Source organism: Rhinolophus hipposideros, assembly GCF_964194185.1.
Source record: "Rhinolophus hipposideros genome assembly, chromosome: 2".
NCBI lineage: Eukaryota > Metazoa > Chordata > Mammalia > Chiroptera > Rhinolophidae > Rhinolophus > Rhinolophus hipposideros.
The window spans coordinates 28,145,363-28,169,465 of NC_138048.1; the positions used below are offsets into that span (position 1 = coordinate 28,145,363).

General features: G+C 34.4%; 1 protein-coding gene across 1 annotated transcript in view; it reads left to right on the top strand.

The window, feature by feature from the left end:
• EPHA6 (EPH receptor A6) overlaps positions 1 to 24,103 on the top strand; it is an 893,585-nt gene that overhangs the window by 612,877 nt on the left and 256,605 nt on the right. The window contains 3 exon segments of the mRNA XM_081062963.1: positions 6,112 to 6,220; positions 10,946 to 11,016; positions 13,983 to 14,108. Coding sequence (XP_080919089.1) covers positions 6,112 to 6,220; positions 10,946 to 11,016; positions 13,983 to 14,108 — 306 coding nt within the window.

The following is a 24,103-nucleotide window of genomic DNA, read 5'->3' on the forward strand; positions in this document are numbered from 1 at the left end:
GGCAAAGGAGATGATTGTATGAGGGCCAAGTCTAAAAATTCAGGCGTGGATATCTTTGAGAATGGTGGAACTGCTTCAGTGGGATGATTTTTACCCTCTAAGATGCTGAATATTTTAAATTGTTATTTTGAAGACTAATTATTTGGGCACACAATGTGGGATGAATTGGAAAGAGACATTGTGGAAATGCCATCTAGTAGAAAATTATACAACTAGCCTACTCATGTGAGGCGGACACCTAAAATGAGGCTGTACCCATGTAAATGACACAAAGTAATATATTACGTGGTAAAGATTTGACTCTGGATGTGGAGTTGTAGGGAAAGGTAAAATCAATGATGATCTCACTTTTCAAGTCCAGGTAGCCAAGAGAATAACATTATCTACATAATCACCAGATTTTGTTCATCTAGAAGAAATATTTCCTCAGCTTCCATTCATATCTCACACGCTACATGACCATACTTATGTGTTGAGATTCTACAGTTTGATTAGTCTCCAATATATATTGCTACATCTTTATATATATGCTCTATTTCATAGGGTTACACCATTCCTGATTACAATATATGACCTGGGAGGGGATATTTTTTCTGGGGAAAATAAAATGTTAAGAATTTCCTATATTGGTTGTCAATAAATCTTAAGACTAATTTACTGGGTACTGACAGTCCATTACTTTATTGAGATTTCTGCTGTACTTTAAAAAATCATTTTGGTGAAATGATGATATAATATCATTTGAAATTTTTACATGTCATCAGGAATTGGGAGTCATAAATAAAACATGTGAATATGAAGCAAATATACACTATTTATTTCATTGGGCAGCATTTTGAGAAATACTTTGTCCCTCCTAAAAAAACCTTGTAAGTGCTGTCTTTAATAACTTTTTTTAAAGTTTCATAACAGAAAAGAGTTAACTTTAAAAAGCCATTCCAAAGAAAAATGACACAGAATACAAATAACAGATTTTACTTTGAAATGGAAATGTGAACTAGAATAATCTTGATTACAGAGAGACAAAATAGAATGCCTCCATAGAAGAAAATTCTTTGGTTAAAAATAGCCAAATTGCTTTTCTCTCATACTTTCCTAAATACATGAAATCTACTTTTGAATCATTTTTTAAGTATTTGGAATCCAAGTAAAGAACTTCACTTTTTTCTCTTTAAATAGCAGCAACTAAAGTAAACCTCACTTAATGTCATCCTGACTTATGCCAAGCATTGGCTAGCTGCTAAGTCTTTGTTCGTAAAAATTTTGCAACTCTTTTGGGAAATCTTTTCCTCTTAAGGAAGTGTGCTTCTTTCCAAATTCATACAATGAAGTATATCATTTTACTACACTTGTATTTTTCTAAGACTACAACCTCATTCCTTTAAGCAAAGGGACATTTTTAATCAACTAGTCACAAATGCATTTCTCTTCTTACTATGGATTTCGTTGTTTCTTTATAAGGACAGTTTTGCTCTCTATGGTGCAGCTTAATGTGAGTAAATTATACTATACATTTCCTTTTACAAAACTAATTAGAAACAGTCTTCTCAAGATTGAAAAATGTATAAATGGTGCTAAAAGACAAGTTTCTCGACAGAGGAATTTGTAGCTATACTGTATTTTTATGGAATCCAATTTGTAGATGATTTTATGGTTTATTTGTCTAAACGTCTGTTTAAATTAATCAAGTCTTTGAGGCCTCTAACCAAGGAACAGCTCACCCCCACTCTCCCTCCTCTTCTCTTCCTCCCCTTACCCCTCCTCCTCCTCTTTCTAACACACTATATTTCCAAATTCCCACTCTGCTGACTCATGGCCAGGGGCTGCTTATTCTCTCCGGAGCACCCTGAAATTTCCCTTTTGTAACATTTTTACACTTGTAATTATTTATTCATTGTCTATCTTCCCCAGTGAATTGTAAATCGAGGAGGGCAGTAACTGCTTTTTTTCTTCATCCCTGAACCCCCAGTGTCTACCGCAGTGCCTGCCATGTAATAAGTGCTCAGTAAACATTTGTTGAATGAAATAATAAATTCTTAACCTCGGATTCACATTTCTAAGCTTAATCTCCTCAATTGGTTTAAATGTAGAAGTCTGTACTTTCTAGTATCTGCTGCCTTCTGGGAAGCATTATCATTAAGCATAGAGAATAACAGGATTCCTCAGATTAAGCTTTTAAGGTGAGTAGATTTACTTCACATACATTGTATACTTAACTTCAGGATAAATCATCTTTAACTATCACTTGGAAAGTGAAGATACGGATTATCCCTAGATTAATCTGATGTTTTCTTACCAGAATCATTTAATGTAAATAATCATTCAATCCATACACGAACAACTATTTGTTGAGCTCCTACCATGTATCAGGCCCTATAAATTGAATACTAGAATAGTTTGTTAGGGCTACTATAACAAATTACCACACACTTCGTGGCTTAAAACAACAGAAATTTATTCTCTTGCATTATGGAGGCCAGAAGCACACTCTGTCCTCAAGTTCTAGGAGAGAACCCTTCCTTGGCTCTTCTAGCTTCTGTTGTCTCCAGCATTGTTTGGCTTGTACCTTCATAACTCCAATCTCTGCCTCTATCTTTACATGGACTTCTCTTTGTCTTTTCTTCTTCTGTTTCTTATAGGACACTTATCATTGGATTTTGACACACCTAGTTAATCCAAGATGATTGATATTCTTAACTTAATTACACCTGCAAATTTTTGGGAGGACTGGAGACAAAGGTAGAGGGGATGTCAATAGTAATTTCAATAAAATATAATAGAAATTTATTGGTAGAAATAGTAGAGTCTGTGGGAATATATCTGGGGACCTAAACAAATCTAAACAATGAGAAAAAAAGATTCACAAATGATGCCATGTTCCTGTAGGAGGATTGAGTAGAATTCACCATGAGAGCAAGTTTGGCACAATCAAAGAAGTGGAAGAAATTCAGCATGTTTAGAGAATGATAAGAGAAGAATCGGGAGATATATACTAGAGCCATTTGTAGAGAGCCTTTTAACAAAGTTAAGAGATTTAGACTTTATTCTGAGATAAAGATAGAGCTCTATGATTGACCAACACTAATATGATAAAAAGGCAGAAATTGTCCTTGTCAGGACAAAGAGCTGCAGGAGGTACTAAGTGTTCTTCTTATTTCCATATAGCACAGGTAGAGTGTTCTTATTTCTATATGGCAAATCTGTTCTTCCCAATATTTGATTTATGGCTAACACTCTTGCAGCAAATTTGGTCCTGTCCAAAATGTTTACAAAGATATTTGGTCCATGCCAAAAGGTCTTTGATATTTGTTCCAAAAATGTGCATTCTTAGAACACAAATCATAATAAGAATAACAAATAAAATTTTAACTGAGTTAAATGTGTTATTTAACAAATCATGAACAGATGTCTCCATGGATGTTTTGGACAGGACCAAATTTGACTAAATATCAAGGACCTTTTGGCATGGACTAAATGTCTCAGGGAACATTTCAGATAGGACCAAATATCAAGTAGCAAATCAACAATACAATATCATAGTAAAATTGCTCTGAAAGACTGTGACAACGATATTTAATTCAACATTCTCATTTTATAGACATGAAACCAAAGTCAAGCAAGGCTATGACACAAAAGAACTGGATTTTGGCAGTGATTCTGTTAGTGAAAATGGTGGTATAAAGGACTGTCAGAAGTATGGGCTTGGAGCTTGACAAATCAGGGCTGGATTGCTAGCTTTCCTGTGTACAAGGAATGGGACCTTAGCCAAGTAATATATGTAACCACTTAAAGTAGGAATAATACTAGAATCTACCTATTGAGACTATTGTGCAGATAAATTTTATAATGAATTTGAAGCACTAAACATAGTGTTAAAGGATAGTTTCCCATTAAATAAATAATGGCTGTTGATGATGATGATGATGTCTATAATGTTTTCATAATTATCTAGCTCATCATCCATTGCATTTTACTCTCAGTATAATAGTGTATTACATTATACACTCTTATTTTCAAATGACATGTATTTATGTATGTTTTTCTCCACAAAGAAGATTAGAATTTAGGATTCCTAGTACAAAGGTTTAAGAAATAATTAGATAGGAATATGCATTTTTCAGCGTCACAACTTAATATTGTCGTATCCAATTAAAATTTTAGTTGAAGCAAAGATCATAAATATGTAATCACAAGAGCGAAAAAAAAATTTTAGTAAAATGGGCAGTTTACTAAGCTGTTATTTAAGTAAACAACACAGTTTTCTATAAAAAAATAATCTGATTTTCAAAAGGCATGAGATTACATAATTTTCTCCTCCATCTGAACTTTGAATACATGGTCTTAATAAATTACTTGTTACCTACCAACCATGAAAATATATGCTTTAGGCTTAAAACTCTTAAACTATATTATATATAACATTTGCTGAGTAAATAATGTTTTCTTTTAAAATGCCATTTTCTTTATCTTCAAAAAGTTAATGTTGTTTCTGTAACATCTATTTCTTACAATTTGTTATTCAATAATTTTCAATGACAAAATGTGACATTTTACAGCAAATATTAATTCATGTGATGTCAAAGCTCATTTAAAGATTAAGAAATTCAGTGAGGACCTAAAAAAAAAAATCTTTCGTACATTATTTATAGGGTAAGATGCAACTATTTAATTTCTCTCTGTACTAATTATGAGCTAAAACTTAACATTTAAATAGATTGCCTGAAAATATCTTGATTAAATCCTAGTGACTAAAACCTAATTCCAAGGTTTAATACACTTCTTGCTGAAAACTGAATATAAATGATTTTTGTTTTTATTTATATTTAGATTTCTTAAAAGAGATCTTAAATGCTGTGACTGGTTTCTTACTGACTCCATAATAACACTTAAGGTTTAGATATTCTCTAGTAAATATATCATTTTTATGAGGACATTCCTCTGAATATAAATTTGCATATAGTATACTGCAAGCTTGGTTCCCAGGGAAAGATCTACTTCTGTGGAAACCATAAAGTAATCAAGTTTAATAAATTAATATGATAGAGAATTAATTGGTTTACTTGTCAATTATATTCTTTCTTTGATTCAATTTGCTACTTATAACTGATTAGATTAATAGACTTTTTGTAGTGGTCAAAATAAAATTCAAGTTTTATTCAAGTTAAGGGATATTAGAAGGACAGATTGATTTAATATTTTAGAATATTGATAACTAACTGAATTATTACTATAAGTTATAGTATAGGAAGGAAAAATGAACCAAAAAAATTGGAAGCCTGAATTCCGATGATAATCAAGTGTGAACTTAGGCAAGTTCTTTAACTTCTGTAGGCTTCAGTTTCCTTACCTCTATTGTTAAGCAATTACCCATATCCTATTCCATAAAAATTATATCTGATTTAAACTTCATTAATACACAGGACAGTGCTAAATAATTAATTGAACTAAGGAAACAGGAAACATGCAGACCATACGGTTTTAAGTTATGATTTTTTCAATGAGAGAAACAATATGTTGTAACCATATATTATCTAGTCTTTTCTTCAGAAAAAGCTTTTAAGTATCATTTTCTTACTGCCAGTCAAACATCTGAGCACCAACTAGTACACTCTTGTGCTGTAGTGGTGGGAATTTATAACTTTAATGTTTGAATTAAGCTCCATTAAATATAAAGAAGGTCATTCTTAAAATGAATTGTCCAACAGTCTTTCCGCTTTGTGGAAACAGACACCAAACAGTGTGCAAAGCCTAGTCTGTTGGCCAAAGCATTTAAGAAAATAAATTAGCAATTATATAAATAATATCCTTTAGGCCATTTATCTGCTGATTTAATTTTATAACACATACTTAATCTTGAAACATGGGGTACTAAGAATCCTTCTACTTTATTGGTAATTTTGTTAAAAAACAGAAAAGGGGGTGATGCTGTGGGTTATGACCTGGACCTTCAGCCCTTATTTTGGGTTTGCATGCCATGGGCCCAATAAAGGGCAAATGTGATGGGGGTTTTTTTGGTATTCATTACCATATTTTCAAGCATATACTAGGTTATAAAATAATTTTGGTAATGAAATGTCACTGAGGAAAATTTTAATATTGTGTGTGTTTCAGCTTCTGACATGGCTGCGGAACAAGGGCAGATCCTCGTGATAGCCACCGCAGCTGTTGGGGGATTCACCCTCCTCGTCATTCTTACCTTGTTCTTCTTAATCACCGGGAGGTAACTGAAATACACCAGATTATGTCCAAGTTTTGTGCATATTCTTTTCATACACTGTGTAGTCAAATGCTTTTAAACGTAACACCTGAGAGAAAATGGGATCAGGGTAGATTCTGCTCTGACAGTGAACTTTGTAAGACAACAGAATCACCATGATTAGTTCTCTGTGTCAACAAGTCCCTTAATATGAAGCAACCAGAAACTTGAAAAAACACTTTGAAAGCTGTGAATTATAAATTTCTACTCAGTAAGTAAATTCTAAGTTTTTTTCATTTACTACAATTAAATAACACCATGAAAGGGATTAAAAAAAATTTAACCGAGACATTGAACAATTTATATGAAAGTTCATTATAAACTCAGTGTTACAGAAATGTGTCATTTTTTAATCCATTAAATATTGAAAGTATCTATATTAGAATTATATTAATTGATTATAAATCCAAAATTTCTCAACTTTAGAGTAATATGGATAAAAATTTAAAGTAACTACATTTAACATAGCAAAAATTTGAATCCTGACTAGTGACTGGCATAACCCATCTAAACCTTAGATTTCATACATATTATCTTCATACACATCTTGTATTGTTGTTCAGTGCTAACAACACAGAGATATCAATGAAGGTAAAATGTATGAAATTATTTAAAAGAATGTGTTACTTTTATTGAACTCTTGATATTAGGCCCAGACTTTTATCAGAAATTGTATCTTCAGATCATATTTTCATTCCTACAAGGTTAGAAATATTCCTTCTAGATTATCAATAGGGATACAGAAGAATACCTTGAGAGTTTTCTGGATAATCTAAAACACGCACATCCTGAAAAATTCCAATGTTGCTACTTAAAACTGCAATAAGAATTCCAGTCAAACAATACCCATCCATACTGACTCTAGCTAAAGTACACCATCAATCCTAGAAAACTTTAATAGTTGATAATAAATGGAAATAACAAATAATGACCTTCAGAAGCAGTAGTTCAGTGAACTAGAAATACCCTTTGTGTTATTCATTTTTAAAACTCTACTTATATACATATTTTATTAAAATTTATTTAAAATGACAGAGCATATGCATATATGAAAATTATCTACACTTTTGACAGCAAAAGAAAGGTATAGATCAGTAAATTGGCAGGGACTTGGAAGGTACTTACCGTGTTTCCCTGGAAATAAGACTGGGTCTTATATTAATTTTTGCTCCAAAAGACGCATTAGGGCTTACATTCAGGGGCTATATTCATTATATATTATATATTCAGGGGATATATTCATTATATTCAGGGGATGTCATCCTGAAAAATCATGCTAGGGCTTTTCTTCCGGTCAGGTCTTATTTTCGGGGAAACACAGTACTAAAAGCCATGTATGATAAACCCACCGCTAACATCATACTCAATGGGGAAAACTAAAAGCATTTCCCTTAAGATCAGGAACAAAACAAGCATTTCCATTCTCACTACTTTTATCCAACATAGTTCTAGAAGTTCTAGTCACAGAAGTCAGACTAGAATAAGAAACAAAAGGCATCCAAATTGGATAGGAAGAGTAATACTGTCATTAGTTGCAGATAACATGATGTTGTATAGAGAGAACTCCAAAGATAGCACCAAAAATGATTAGGATTGATAAATGAATTTAGTAAAGTTGCAGGATACAAAATTATTCAGAAATCAGTTGCATTTGTATACACCAATAATGAACTATCCAAAAGAGAAATTAAAACAAATCTCATTCACAATAGCATCAGAAAAATAAAATACCCAGGAATAAATTTAACCAAGGAAGTAAAAGATCTATAGTCATATACCTAGAAAATTATAAGACACTGATGAGAGAAATTAAAGATATAAATAAAGGGAAGTGTATACCGTGCTCATGGATAGGAACAATAAAAAATGTCCACACTGCCCAAAACAGATTCAATGCAATCTCTATGAAAATACCAATGACATTTATCACAGAACTAGAACAAATAATCTTACATTTTATATGGAACCACAAAAGACCCTGAATAGCCAGAACAATCTTGAGAAAGAAGAACACAATGGGAGGTATCATGCTACCTGATATCAAACTATACTACAAACTGTATTATTCAAAACAGCAGGGTTCTGGCATAAACACAGACACGTAGATGAATCTAACAGAACAGAGAGCCCAGAAATAAACCCACACCTATATGGTCATTTAATCTATGACAAAGGAGGCAAAAATATACAGTGGGGTAAAGATTGCCTATTCAATAAATGCTGTTGGGAAAACTGGATAGATATATGAAAAAAATGAAATGACTACTTTCTTACACCATATACAAGAATAAAGTCAAAATGGATTAAAGACTTCAGTGTAAGACCTGAAACCATAAAACTCCTAGAAGAAAATATAGGCAGTAAATTCTCAGACATTACCCATAGGTAGTAATGTTTTTACTGATATATCACTTAGGGAAAGGGAAACAAAGGGGGAAAAAAGAAATAAAGAAATGGGACTACATCAAACTAAAAAGTTTTTGCACAGCAAAGGAAACCATCAACAAAACAAAAAGACCGCCTACTGAATGGGAGAAGATATTTGCTGTTTATACATCTGATAAGGGCTTAATATCCAAAATTTATTAAAATCTCACACAACTCAACACCAAAAAAACAAACAATCTAATAAATGGTCAGAGTACCTCAATAAACGTCTCTCCAAAGAGGACATACATATGGCCAATAGACCTATGAAAAGTTGCTCAACGTCAATAATCACCAGAGAAATGCAAATAAAAAGTACAATAAGATACCATCTCATACCTGTCAGAATGGTTGTTTCCATGTCTTGGCCACCGTAAATAAAGCTGCAATGAACATTGGAGCACCCCTGTCTTTATGGATAAATGTTTTCAGATTTTTTGGGTAGATACCCAGGAGAGGGATTGCTGGGTCATATGGTAATACTATTTGTAATTTTGTTAGGAACCTCCACACTGCCTTGCATAGCGGCTGCACCAGTCTGCATTCCCACCAACAGTGTATGAGGGTTCCTTTTTCTCCACAGCCTCTCCAACACTTGTTACTATTTGACTTGTTGATGAAAGCCATTCTAACTGGGGTGAGGTGATATCTCATTGTGTGGTTTTTATTTGCCTTTCTCTGATGATTAGTGATGTATGTCTATTTGCCATTTGTATGTCCCTTTTAGAGAAATGTCTCTTCAGGTCCTCTGCCCATTTTTCTATTGGGTTGTTTTTTCTTGTTGTTGTTGAGTTGTATGAGTCCCTTGTATATTTTGGGTATTAGCCCCTTATCGGAGGCACTGTTTGCAAAAATCTTCTCCCATTCAGTTGGTTGCCTCTTTATTTTGTCGATGGTTTCTTCTGCTGTGCAGAAGCTTTTAAGTTTGATATAGTCCCATTCATTTATTTTAGCTTTTACTTCCCTTGCCTTTGGAGTCAAATTCATAAAATGCTTTGAACCCAAGGCCATAGGTTTAGTACCTATGTTTTCTTCTATGCAGTTTATTGTTTCAGGTCTTATGCTTAAGTCTTTGATCCATTTTGAATTAATTTTGGTACATGGTGACAGATAGCAGGATGTAATTTTTAAGTTACATTTATATGTATTTGTGGAATGTGATTCCGCAAACAATGATACAAATAGCACATACACATGCAGGAAAGCATTCCATTACAATATTAGATAATATTGCCTTAACACATAAATATGAGAAACTTAAAAGAAGACATTACAGTCATTCTAAGTTAAGTAATTTTGACCTAATAAACTTGAGAGATGGGATCAAATGTTATCTTTATTTGGGATTCCTGAGCAGAATTTGAATACCACTTAAAAAGAGAATTTAATAATGAGGATAATTTTGTACTAAATTATTTTCAACTTTCTATTTTCATGTTTACCAATTTATATAATATCAGAAACTGCTTTAACATTCGACATACTGGGGAAAATAATTTCCACTGCATAAGATAAAAATAATTCATTTTGAAATATCTCTTAAGAACTTTGGTAGGGGAGCATTCATTGGAAATTATCCTATGAGAACTATAAGACATTTCTGAGTAAATACTCAGTTTGCCATAAGATCTGAAGCAAAATTCACTTTGAAAGAATGGATCGTGTACCACAGATATATTCTATTGAAGCATTTGTAATTAGCAATTGGATGAACTATCAGATCATATGGATGTTAATGAATTTATTCATGTTGAAGAAGTCGTGGGAGACTAGCACCTGCCTCTGTTCTTCGGAGACGATTATCCTGAGAGAGAACAGAACATACCTCTGCCAAATTTCTGACATTAAAAAAAAAAACAATCATACTGTTTAGCACTGAAACTGGAAGACAGTTGTCTAAATTTCTGAAATTCTGACTCAAAAATATTTTTTCATTTTGATTTTTAATGTTTTTCACCAACTCTAGGTATTAGAAGTCATATAAGGAAGGACATGATGTTATTGCTGATTATAAAATATTTTGGGAGACTCCTATCATTTGGATCAGTCCGCTTGAGAGTATTTTATTTGTATCTAGGGCTAAATGTGATGCATACACACACACAAAGAAATCTTCAATAGAGTATTTTCACATGTTATAAAATGTCCTTAAAAGTGGTCTTTATGATAAGGATTTTGCCTATGAGTGATACGTATTTTCATTGGTTTTGGGTCTCATCCAGCATAATTCTAAATATAAGATTCTGTTTACCTCTTTTAAAGGTGCCAGTGGTACATAAAGGCCAAAATGAAGTCAGAAGAGAAGAGAAGAAACCACTTACAGAATGGGCATTGTAAGTAGTGCAGTGACTCTCTTCCATTATTTTATATTATTTCAGCACTTCAAGAGTTGTTTGCAAACTTGGATCAGTGAGTTGTGAAAACCAAAACCAATCACTTCCAACTTTTAGCATTAAGAGTTTTCCTCTGGTTTCCAGGTTTGTTGGTAGAAATTACACCTGCTTCTCATTAAATGATACTGCCTTTTTCCTAATTCTACTTGCTAAAAAACACAACAGACTGAATATGCTAAAAATACAAGATGACTGAGTATGTCTAGTTATTTACTACTCAAAATGTCTCCAACATATGAGTTGGTTTTATTTAGTTGAGCATTAGCCATAGATATATTATGGAACCCTCATTCCTTCTTGTAAAGACTGCCATTTAAACATATAACAAATCAATTTACAATTCATTAACACTAAAAAAGAAAATCAGCTCTTTAACTCTTAGAATATGTATGAAATCCTTGAGCTGACTACAAGGTTGTATTCATTTAAAGGATCTCTTTCCAAGCAAGCTGTAATTATCACTATAGTTGGTTTGATAATTGCCACCCTCCCCTCCCCAACGCCCACCTCCACCTCCAAATGTCAAACGACTTTGTCAAGACAGTTTCTCGTTGGTGAAATGCTGAATTAACAAGAAAGGGATTTCTCTAATTAACCGCAGTATAGAGATAATATGTGAGGCAAGTTGTGTAACTATTTAAACTTACTTTCTACTTCAAATTGAGCAAAAGGAAAAAGGGAATTTTCAAACTATATCACCATCCAGGGAAGGAAAATGATTTAAGTAGGGAAAGTATAAACTAGAGGGATGGTTCGGGGCTATTTCTAAGGTTCGCATGATTTCTCAGAGTGGTCTAAGGACCACTTTTGCATATTCCATGCTTCCTCACCAAAGTTCTGAAACAGGATGTCCAGCGTAGGGCCAAGACATGCATTTTTAGCAAGGTTGTTCTTTTGTATATTAAGTTTGAGTCTCACTTGCACTGGCAGGGAAGTGAGAGCTGAGACAGCCGATACCAGGCATGGGATGTGTTGGAAAGTCTGGAAACAGATGCACAAACCTGGATCCAAACACCTGGACAGATAGCTTATGCTGAGCAACTTTAAGATTCACTGTGGGACATTTAGAACTGAAATACAGAAGAAAGAGATGCTCCTGAGGCATTTATTATGTGTTTTCCCAACTAGCAATTTAGCATAAACTAAACCAGATGGGCCCAGCAAGAAGCAAAGAAACTAATTCGAGGCAGCCAAGTAGGTAGAAGAAAGATAAACCAATGTTTAAGAAGTCTTGGATAAGTTAAATGAGTAACCAGTCAAATTTGGAATTATTAGATTGGTGCAAAAGTAATTGCAGTTTTTGCAATTATTTTTAACCTTTTAAACCTCAATTACTTTTGCACCAACCTAATAAGTTTGGGTTTTTTTCTTATACACATATATTGTGTTTACTAGAAAAAAAATGATATTAACTAATCAATTTAGTCCTAAGAAGTGTGTATCATCTTAAATAATTGAATGGCTGAATTGTTAAAACCATGTATGAATTAATAAATAATAGTATTTCCCCCAAAATAAGACCTAGCCAAACAATCAGCTCTAAAGTTTCTCTTGGAGCAAAAATTAATATAAGACCCGGTCTTATTTTCCTATAAGACCAGATATTTATAATATAATATAATATAATATAATATAATACTGGGTCTTATATTAATTTTAGAAGACAGTAGGCAAAAAGTGAAAAAGAAGGGAGCAGGCATACAAGAACTCATAGAGCAAATTATTGCTAATAATGGGCATTTCATTCCCCCTCCTAAACTCACTTTATTACCTTTTGTTTGTTTGCTTTTGAGATTGTTTTTGAAAGAGCGTGTTTCTAAGGAGACCTAGACAACACTTAATTCAATATGTTTTATGGTTTTTCTTAGATGTTTGTCTAAGAAGCAACAAAACCAGACATCATCCCCTATGCCACAAGTTTGCATTGATCTTTTAATCCCTACTAATTCATATTTGGTAAAGGCTTGCTGTGTGCTTATTACCTATAAAATCATAACTAAGGTATTTGGAAAAATACAGAGATGTATAAAAAATGATCTCCTGTCCTCCAGGAGCTAGCAATCGAATGTGAAACACATAAACCAATGAGTAAAACAGAGGAATAGCCACAGGCAGTCTGGAACTTCTTCTGATACTGAAGTGGCAAATAAATATGTAACCACACATTCAAGTTTGCCAGCCATCCCTCTTTATTGTCCTAACTGTCCATGGGCTGTGAGCAATTGACCCCTGCGAGAGGAGTAGTGGCTCCACAGCCAGTGACCAGATTCATACCTTTGATTCCTGTCCTTCATGAATAGACAGGGGTCCTTTCCAGGACCATCTGCATTCTGACCACGGTGGCAAGTACAAGAACAGAGGAAAGGTACTGTGTACAACAGTGTCAGTACACAGTGTCATGGGGGGTCTATACTTTACTGCCTGAGAGTGTCTGGAAGGGGAAAAACCATAAGACTGGGGTGTAAGCTCAGGAAAACCTAGTGCCTTAGGATAAAAGGATCCAGGAGGTACAATAATAGCCTCCCCTTGGCTGAGGGGAGGGAGGGAGGCTTATGTCTCATTTCCCCCAAGCCCTGAGCTAGATTACATGTGAAATGTGTGGGTTGTTAGTAGATAAGTGAGCTGATTATATTTTTTTTAACAGAAATACAGTTAAAATATCTGCTCACTTGCTATCAAACCACCAGGTCATTTTACATTAACAGGTAGATAAAATTTTTATTCCAACTGCTCAAAGCTTTAATAGAGTGGGGGCAGGTAGGTGGGTGGGACAGGAAAGCAGAATTGAATTTAAGTAATTAACAGGAATGACTACTTCAGTATATGACTCCTCATTTTAAATATTCACAAGATGTGTAATTACTAAGAAAACTCTTAAACTAAGCCAGTCTTTTCTTTTGTTGCAGTACGCTTCCCAGGAATTAAAACTTACATAGATCCAGATACATATGAAGACCCAACCCTAGCAGTCCATGAATTTGCAAAGGAGATTGATCCCTCAAGAATTCGCATTGAGAGAGTCATTGGGGCAGGTAAACATAAAAATCTACGCTTATGAATATATGATTCCTTAATGGTTTTATAACTGACTTATCAACATAAATTTTAAATCTTAGCAGTTTTAATCATTGAAAAATTTTTAAAAATGAGAAGTAAAATGGTCTTACATATGTTACGTTACTTGTTTTAAGTATTTTAAGTGCCTTGATTCAGTTTCTAAACAATGAGAAAAGTCACAAAAGTTATTTTTACCATCCTGTAGTCTTCTTTCAGTATGGAGATAAATTACAATAAAATGAGAGTGATTCAGGAATTTATTTTAAAAATGCAACTTCAGTAATTTCTTATAGGTTATTATAGATTTACTCAAGCCCTAATGCCTATAGACATATACTGTAATTAGGATTTATATTGATGACCTCAATGCGAGAGATGGAGAAGTGTTCTAAGAATCACTGGGGATAAAATTAGGTTCAATATAGTTTTGTATCATTTTAATGTAAATTTGTAATTTTCTCTATGTAGAATGTTCAAACACTCAAAGCACTATATTATTCAACTATTCTGGATAAATACCAATTTAATGTGAAGCATTCTGTGCGTTACTTAGGGCAGAGGCTAAGCCAATGTAACAAAGAGACCCCAGAATATTGATTCCTCTTTGCAGTCCTTGACCCAAGGTGAATAATCCATCCTGGCAGAGGCACACTCATTCAGCTCTTGAAAGGATCCGAGTTCCTTCTACTCTTTGCTACGCTTTCCCCTAGTGTATTATCCTCCTCTGAAAGGTCAAAGCTGCCTCACCTGCACGTCTATCTTCCAACCTGTGAGAAGCAAAGAGTTCAGTCTCTTTGGCTTTGTATTTAAGGCAATTACCTAAAAATTGAAAATATGTCTATTCACATCTCAATGGTCCAAAAACAATCTCATGGACACACTTAAATGCAAGAGTTTGGAAATGTAATCTCTGACAAGGCAGCCAAGCATAAAGGTAAAAAGGCGAGAGAGAATGCATTACCAAGTAGAAAAAGGAAACTAGATCCTGAAGGAGGATATTGGTCTCCTCTAGATGGTGGATACCTATGCAATCCTTTGGAGAAAGCAGAACATACCAAAACATGATTATTCATGCCAGATATCATGTCTATGCAAACGCCGAAAGAAAGCACCTGATTATCCCTTGTCCCTTCCAAAGCCTTTCTCCATGAAAAGGACCAGCTAAATGGTTTGCAGGAACCAGTGCAAAATGAAACTGTAGAATCCCGTGTTAAAAAATTATCAAGACTTTCAAGACAGTTACAGCAAAGCATTAAATCAATGGCAGGGCTCTTCTAGGCGCAAGGCTCTGCCTGACAATGCCCAATGAGCTGACTCTGCTTCCTAGGGACACCAAGAACTAGCCCTGTGTACAGTATTCCAGGGACATTTGGAGAGAGTCCTTTATGTCACTTGATTCCCTATGCACAGTGAGTGAGCTCCTACATGGCCCAGGTCTCCCTCCGAAAGCTGACACAAGGGTTCCGTACACTTAATCCTAATGCTCACAGCCAAAAAAAAAACGCTGTCATATCAGAAAGATTAAGAACCTGGACCGCAACCACAATCTCTGCCCTCTTCTCAATACAAAGCACATCAACAGGCATTAAAGCTATAATTGAAAAGAGTGATTGCATTATAGTCACTTAGTCTAGGGGTTCGTTTTTTTCAGGCAGTAGAGGAAGACAAAAGAGAAGTTGAATAATTCCATCACACCCTATATTTGGCATTTTTTTTCCCCTCTGGCATGTCCTTTTATACTGCAGTATTCAGTACGCTCCTAGATTCATTAGAAGCATTTTCTGATGTAGCCCTCTGTGCATAAATTAAGTACCAGTGTCAAAAATCATGTTGAGAGATAAAATCAAGCATGTAAAGTGTAAACAAAGAAATTAAATTTTCTTTAGTTTTGGGGTTTTTCAATAAAAATATAAATTTTGCTCTAAAAATGTGTAACAGATACTGTCAATCTAAACAATAACTATTCATGAGACTATTTTAATATCATATTCCCCTTGCTCCGTTTAAAAGTTGTGATGGGATTCTTCTCATTTGGCAACGATAATATCTAAACCATGCAATCAATCTTGCAAATCAGTGTCTCTTTTTTTTATATTTACTCACCTTTGAGTATTTCATCTTTCAAATAATATACTAAACGTCCTTTTACTGTGCATGTTTAAAAAATCATACAAATGAATGCTTTATAGGACAAAGCTGTTATAACTTTCTTCTTTGTACCTCCGGCCAGTACTGCTCTGTTAATTAACCCTATTAGGTCATGTTCTTTAAAATCTCTAATTGCATGTGAAAAAAACTCATGAATGTGTGGACATTTCCCATAGCAGCAATGTGGAAAAGCATTGTTGAGTCAAACTAAAGAAGAATTAATAGAGTTATGTAACATCTATGGCGTATTTGCAAAACTGGTTACTTGCCCAACTTTTTACTGTAAATACCTTCCTTGGGTTGTTCCTTTATTTTTCCCCCACGTATTTGCTTGTTTCTTCTCAGACTCCATTTAATCATCATCTGCATGTATTAGGTATTCCCCTTGTAAGTGTAAATTAAAGGACTTAAGTGGCAGTAGAGATGCTGGACGGAGGTGGGTGATGGGAGAAAGAAGCAAGATATCAGGTCTTAATAATTGTCAGGTAAAAGATAGTCAGGTTGAGTAAGGAATTGAGAGTGGCGATAGATTCACAATTCATTGCTAAAGAAAAATCTACAAAACCTGCATGATTTTTAGCAAAGGAATAGGTAAGACTGTTTCCCAGGTTTCAGTTGGGAGACACAATATGTAATCATTAAATATTCCTTAAATGAGTTATTAAAAAATGAACTGCAGAATAGCTACATTAATTTTTTTAAAAAAGAAAAGAGCATGGAAAATGATATTACATCTAACCCATGACACTTCTTAACATGTTCACTGACAATGTTTATGAGTTGGCTAATGTCTACTTATAAAAGTCACTGTGCTAATTAGTTTTTTCATATTAAGTAACCTTGCTCATCAAAGACATAGGGATTCAATGTGTCTTCCACACTCAACCTCTATCCTGGGATTTTCAACTTTATAACCATCCAAATATTATGTGACAAATCCTTAGAAAAATTAACTTATCCAATATCTAGACTATATCTATATTCTTAAAATTCCCTATCTTTCACTATAAATTTTACTGTTTGTTTGAATGGGTTTTCTAGGACACTTTTTTTCTTTTTTGTATATCACTGTTCTATTTAATAGGGGCAGCTTATCTTTGTTCATCAACACAGACCTGGATTTCCATGAGAATGTACATTTCCATTTAAATGAGGTGAGCAGCTCTGTTGCATAGGAGACTATCAAGATCATCTATCTCCTTTGACTTTTTGCATCATAAAATGAAATACTGCGGCCAGAGGACTATAAAACAGAAATTCCCAGGCTACGAGAGCCAAGTCAGATTAGGGTAGAATCATTATTTTATACATATCTTGAGATAATGAGAAAACTGGTAAACTGAATTTTAATCATGGGGTGGAAAAGGTCATAGAAAGGCTATCCCTTTTTCAGGGTAGTACTGAACCTAAACCATTATAGGAAAAATTTGCCTAGCAGACTATCTATAATTTTGAAACATTATTCCACTGAAAAAAATCATTCTTGTATCTCTAAGCCTATAGGACACTCTTCTTATGTTTGACCTTCCCTCTTTCCCTAGTTTCAGTGGAAATGCATAAAATCTCCCCAGTCATTCATTCTATCCCTTTATCTAGACAAAACTCATTATTGCCTTCACTGTCAGCCTTATCTTCTCCTGGCTTAGTGTCACCATATTTTTTTCTCTTCCTAGAATAGTCCAGGAAGTTTTAACTGTTGGTTTCTCAGCAATCATCTGCAGGTAAAAGCAAGTCAAAAGGACAACAAAAAAGATATAAAAGTGAGTGTCAAACCAGTGATTTATTCAGCCTAATATTTGATTCTGATATTGCCATCTTGTCTGAGGTCAGAGTTGCACTTGATGATATAGCAGGCAAAATTCTTTCTTTATGTACCTCTCCTGATTCCCCTGTTATCCCCAGACAGCTTCTTCTCTCTGCTCTAGAATCTGTTATTTTTAAGTTATTTTTTTAAAAATACTGTCATTGTCTTTATTATTTTTTCCTCTTTTATAGCTATATTATGTTTTCTTATAACATGACGATGAGAGATGTAGACAGTATTCTAGATGTGGTTTCACAATTTATTTTTTTCAAGAAGAAAGTTGTGTTTATGGCCTACTTCCTCTCTATTTAGATGAGATGATCTTATCAGATGGAAATTTTGTTCCCATTTATTAACTTTAAGGATTTTGGTAGAGATCAGATTAATTTTCTTTTCTATTCTTGGAAACTTCTTTGCCTTGTTAATAGATTGAAAGTAGGACCAACAACAGATTCTGGCAAAATCTTTGAGCCTTTTACTCAAGAATTTCATAGGTTTCTAAATGAAATGATGTAATGGAAGATGAGCTTTATCCATTCTCTATGGACATTATGATATGCGTTAAAAAGACACAAACTGAAACCAGACAGACCCAAGCTTGTGTCACAATTTGGGTACTAAATAATACTGTGACCTTCACAAATTTAGTAATCTTTCAGAACTTTTCTTTGCTCCTCTATAAAATGGACTCACAATAACAATAGTTATATTGCAAGATTAATGTAAGAAGTAGAGATGACACATATTGAGGAGTAACTTAGAAATGATATCTATGATTTTCAGAGTTAGTTGAAAATTAGTAATTAAAAATGAAGTTTCATTTTTGTCTTTAAATGCTTGTTAAATAAATAAATAAATACCTGGTTATCAACAAATACCTAATGTGGAATAAATTAAAGTACAACACAATTAAAATAATAGGAAATAAAATGCATAACACATATAAAATAAAAATAAACTAGAGTAACAAATTTATAGAGGACAGGTGTGAATTATAGTAGTTATAATACTTTATATTAATAATTTGCTTGATAAATTAAGCTCAAATTATAGAACTCACTATATACTTTCTATTTACATAGTGAAATATAGAATATTACAGAAGAGATTACATTGAGAATTTATTTTGTATTGAGTTTGTATAACAGACAACGTAATCATGAAGAGTTTTGTTTTTTTTAACAATTTACAAAAGGCATAATAATTTTTCAAAATTTTTTCCTTTGTTTTTTTCTTTTAATTTGTGTACTAAAATATTTGGTGTAATGAAGGAAACTTGACATTTATTTTCATAAAAGCACTCCAAGGAGATAGGGGAAGACTGGGTACAGCTGGCATAGAAAGAAAAAATCAATACATTCATTCTCTTAAGGCTAATAGCCAAAAGAGGGGAAAAAAGACTCACCTATCAACTGTGATAATTTTTATACCTTACATTACTGTTGCATAATAGTTATCTCTTTCTACATAACTAATTAGCCTAAAATTTCAAAACAAGAGCATTCACTCTCAGTTTGTGTGGGTCAGGATTTCAGGCATGATTCTGCTCCTGCGGGGTTGCTCACAAGGTTGCAATCAAGGTGTCACCTAGTACTGTGATCTCATCTGAAGGCTCAACTGGGCAAAGGTCCGCGTCCAAGCTCATTTATATGACTGCTGTCAGGCTACCATCCCTAGAGGGTTGCTGCACTGAAGGCCTTAATTCTTCACTGCCAGTTGCCTGTCAAACACTCAGATTCCTGCTAAGTGCGCCTCCCCAGCATGGTAGCTTATTTCATGAAAGCCAGCAAGCATGTGTGCTAGCAAGATTGAAATCATAATCTGTTGTAACCTAATCATGAAAGTGACATCACATCACCTTTGCCATATTCTGTTGGCAACAAGTATAATACCAGATACAACCCACAGGGACGGGGAGGAGGTCACACGATGGCATGAATGCCAGGGTGCAGGGATCGCTGCAGGCCATCTTACAAGTCTGCCTACTACAGATACTAATTTTCCAAAGTTGAAGTTCAGTTAGAGTTTTAAGTATAATATAAATGTAATAAAGATGGTAGGCACTTATTCAAAATACAATTTGGGAGATAAGGTGAAAATTTGATATAGTTCTGAATTCTCTTTTGCAAAGAAGCAAAAGGATGTTTATGCCCTACGATTATTAATAATGCCACACACTCAGGAATGCTGCCTGAAAGACCATGTACACTCTACACTGGTGAATAACAAGATGTGAATTACGGCCATCGATTTGATTGTATGATTTGCTTATGTCACTATAGTTCATCTATCATGAGGTAATTAGTTAATTGTTCCCAAGTGATATTTGTGTTCTCATCCTAATTGCCTATTTATTTAAGTAATGACTTTTGTCTTTGTAGCCTATGCAGGTTAGCTATTGATGTATAACAAGCCATCCCCAAACTGAAAATCATTTCATTTATTCATAATTCTGTGGGTCAGCAATTTGGGCTGGGCTCAGCTAGAGCTGTGGGTTTTGTCTTCTGGTGTTACCCGGGGTTACTCCTATGAATGGTGGCTCAAGTGGACAGTGTTACTGTGAGATAGGTGATCTGAGTGTGTAGGGTCTGATGAGGGGTGACTTATCTCTGCTCCATTCTTTTCTCTTTCCTCCACCAACAGGCAAGACATGACAGTCTCAAGACAGTGTTCGAAGCAGATAGGAGAAAAAGTTACATAGCCTTGGCTCTAAACTCCTACAATGTAATTCTTATACTTTACCTCATTCAAAGTAAATCACATTGTGTGCGTTGGTGGTATACTGGTAAGCATAGCTGCCTTCCAAAGTAAATCACATGGCCAGCCCAGATTTAACGAGATAGAGTAACAGATTCTACCTCTTGCAAAGCCAAGGAACATGTATACAAAGATGGGAGAAATTTGTGGTCATGTTTTAAAATCTGTGTCTTGTAAAACACAAAGTGAATCATTTTTCAAGCCTGCTATGGATAACAAGAGTATGAATTTATTTGCTATTTTGCCTCTAAGTCTATTTTTGCTGTGCACTCCTAATGAATGATATTCATGTTTTCTTTGTTTAGTGAGTACTAGGTAATCTGCTTTGAGTTAGGTACTATGTGGTTTACAAGTGAAGGGGCTCAGGCTCAAGAAGGAAACTAAGGAAGTACAATATATAAGGTTTTAAAAAAAAAAGGAGATAGAAAGACAAGGTAGAAAGAAGAAACATCATGAGTGAACAGAAGACATATATATTGCTAATTGAAATTCAAAGAATCTAGAGATCACTGCAGACTAGGTGATCAGATTGCATCACAGAGACAGCATTGGGAAGCTAAGGAATGCCAAGATGAGGAACAGGCAGGTTAGACAGGGCAAGACAGAAGTAGTAAAATAAGTAGTAAAATAAGAGCTGTGGAGATTATGAAGAGGAATTTTAGACAATTTCGAGAGATTTTAGAGTTTCATGACACAGGCTCTTCATTATGTCTAATTTTTCTTCGAAGCCTAAGCTTTTCCTTTTTCTGGGTGCAAATCTAACTCTAGCTCTGCTTCTTGGCTACTAATAACGATCAGTGCCTTTTAAATTTGGTGACGTTTTAGTTTTTAATCACATAGAGACTTTTAAATAATTAAAGAAAAGAAAAATGAATTTTGCTTTTATTGGGCAAATAATTAAAATAAAAATAGAACTGCTTTGCCACTTCATGATTGTTGTGAGAAGCAAATGAGATAAAGCATCCAACCTTTATCAGAAGTCCGCCATTGAATGTGTTTGCCACCTCACCAGGCAGCCCACTCCTTGGATACAGTTCCAATAAATCAAGAATCTTTGCTAGTAAAAATGTGCTTCCTTGTAACACTGTATGTAACCTTATAACACTACCCACTAGTACTTGTTCTGCAAAATTGAACTTACACAAAGTAAACCTAATCCTTCTTCTGCACTACACCTTGATCCTTCGAATATTTGAAGATAACATGTGAATCTCATAAATCTTTCTTTTCATGGCTAAATTGCCCAAACTTTTCAACCATTTTCATCTGACATGATTTCTGGACACTTCATCATACTGAAACCATTCCTCGGGAGAACTAGAGGTTTTCTCTAAGTCCTTCCAGAATTGAACCCAATATTCCAATTATTTTCTAACCAATGCAGAAAACATGGGCTAGCCCCTTTCTTGCGGTGCCTCAATGATTGCAGCCTGAGTTTGTGCTTGCTTTGTGAAGAGCTGCCACACACTGTTGGCATAGAGAGAGCTTACACCAGCTTATCCCCAGTGGTCTTTCTCAGATGAGTTGCTATTAAACCAGGCCTCTTTCTATACTTGTCCAATTGACTTTATGATGCTGAGTACAGGCTATATTTTATTTATACGCCCACACTATGTATCTGTGTCAACCATATACTGTGCTCTCTGTATAGCTATCCAAGGATATATATTTTTTTCATACTCTCATTTTATAAATATTTCTATTAAATTTTGTCATGTTTCTATAGGTGAATTCACCCAAACTGCCCAGGTCCTTCTCTGTCTTGGTTAGATCAGCCAGTGGAATTTTCATTCATATCATCCCTGAGTTGTGCTGCCTTGCAGGTTCGTTATGTGTCTTTATCGTAACTGAGCTCAGAGCTCTCTAGGAAGCATTTATTTAGTATGCTCTTTAATTTGTTTCTCATTTGGATAATTGCGTTGGCATTGTTTGAATTCTGTGTTTTATAGACACCTATCCCTCACTATATAGAATCGTTGATAATGAAATTGTACCCAATCCATGTACATCTTTTTTAAACTACCACCCTAAAGTTTAATATCTACAACTATGGCCAAGGCTTTTTTCTGGGCTGTTAGGTATCTCAAAATGAAAATGATCATTTTTTTCCCCAAGATCCCACCCCCTTACACCTCGTAGGTCTTTATTCAGAATTAAGTCCAAATAACAGTTTCTGTTGACTTTTTGAAAGATAGAAACAGCAGCTAGGCAAGTACTTATGATCTTTTATAACCTCTCATTTATTGCTTTCATGGTGGAGTAAATAAATTCACAGGATGAGAAGGTGTGTAAATGGAAAACTTTGATAATCTGTTCCTCCCAGAATCTTTTTTATTGTTCCCTCCCTTTCTTCATCCTATCTGGAAAGGTAGCCAGTCTCTCTTTGATATTAATAGTAAGCAAGAGTTATTAAATGTTTACATGTTTGAAGCAAGCTTTACTTGTATGATCATCTCTTTCAATCCTCACAAAGCTAAGAATCACATATGAACATTTTACAGACAAGAAAACTAAGACTTAGAGAGATTAAATACGTGGTGAAAGAGATTACTATTATTATTATTACAAAGCTGGTTAGCTTGTAAATAATAAAGGCAAATTGAACCCCAAAGTAGTCTGCGTTCAGAGTCATGCTCTTAGTAACTGCTACTTTATTGCAAATAACCTTTTGTATTTGTGAATGTATATTTCCTCCATAAGAATGTCTTCTGCTAGAACTTGTGCAATTGCTATTTCTTAAACTACCCTTCATTGCCACACTCTCCACCTATTTTAGGTAAATTGTACTGTATCTTGCTTTAATTCCAGCCATCTGTCAAGCTATGAGAAGTCACTTCTCAGCTTTATGGTGTGAAGACTGCATACTAGCTGCTGATCTGTTTCAGTGATTTGTAGGGGTAGAATGGATTTTCATTCTAAGTGCATTGTTACAAAAAAAGCCAAGTGCTTGAGCAGGGCTGACATTAATTTGGATATTGACTATTGTCATAAGGTTATTCTTTAGGGTGAGAGCACATATTTCCCTCATCTGAAGCATGATTCACAGGTTTTCATATGCCACGTCAATCCATCAGCAAACCCTATCAGCTCTTGCTTCATAATCTATCCCAGTTTCCAACCATTTTTTACCACTTCACAGCTACAACGCTGGTCCAACCTATCAGCACATCTCCTGGCCTCCTTTCTCCTATCTTTGTGCCTCTGTGTTACCAGCACCAGAAGATTTCTTGAAATGTAAACCAGATTGTGTCACTCTCCAAT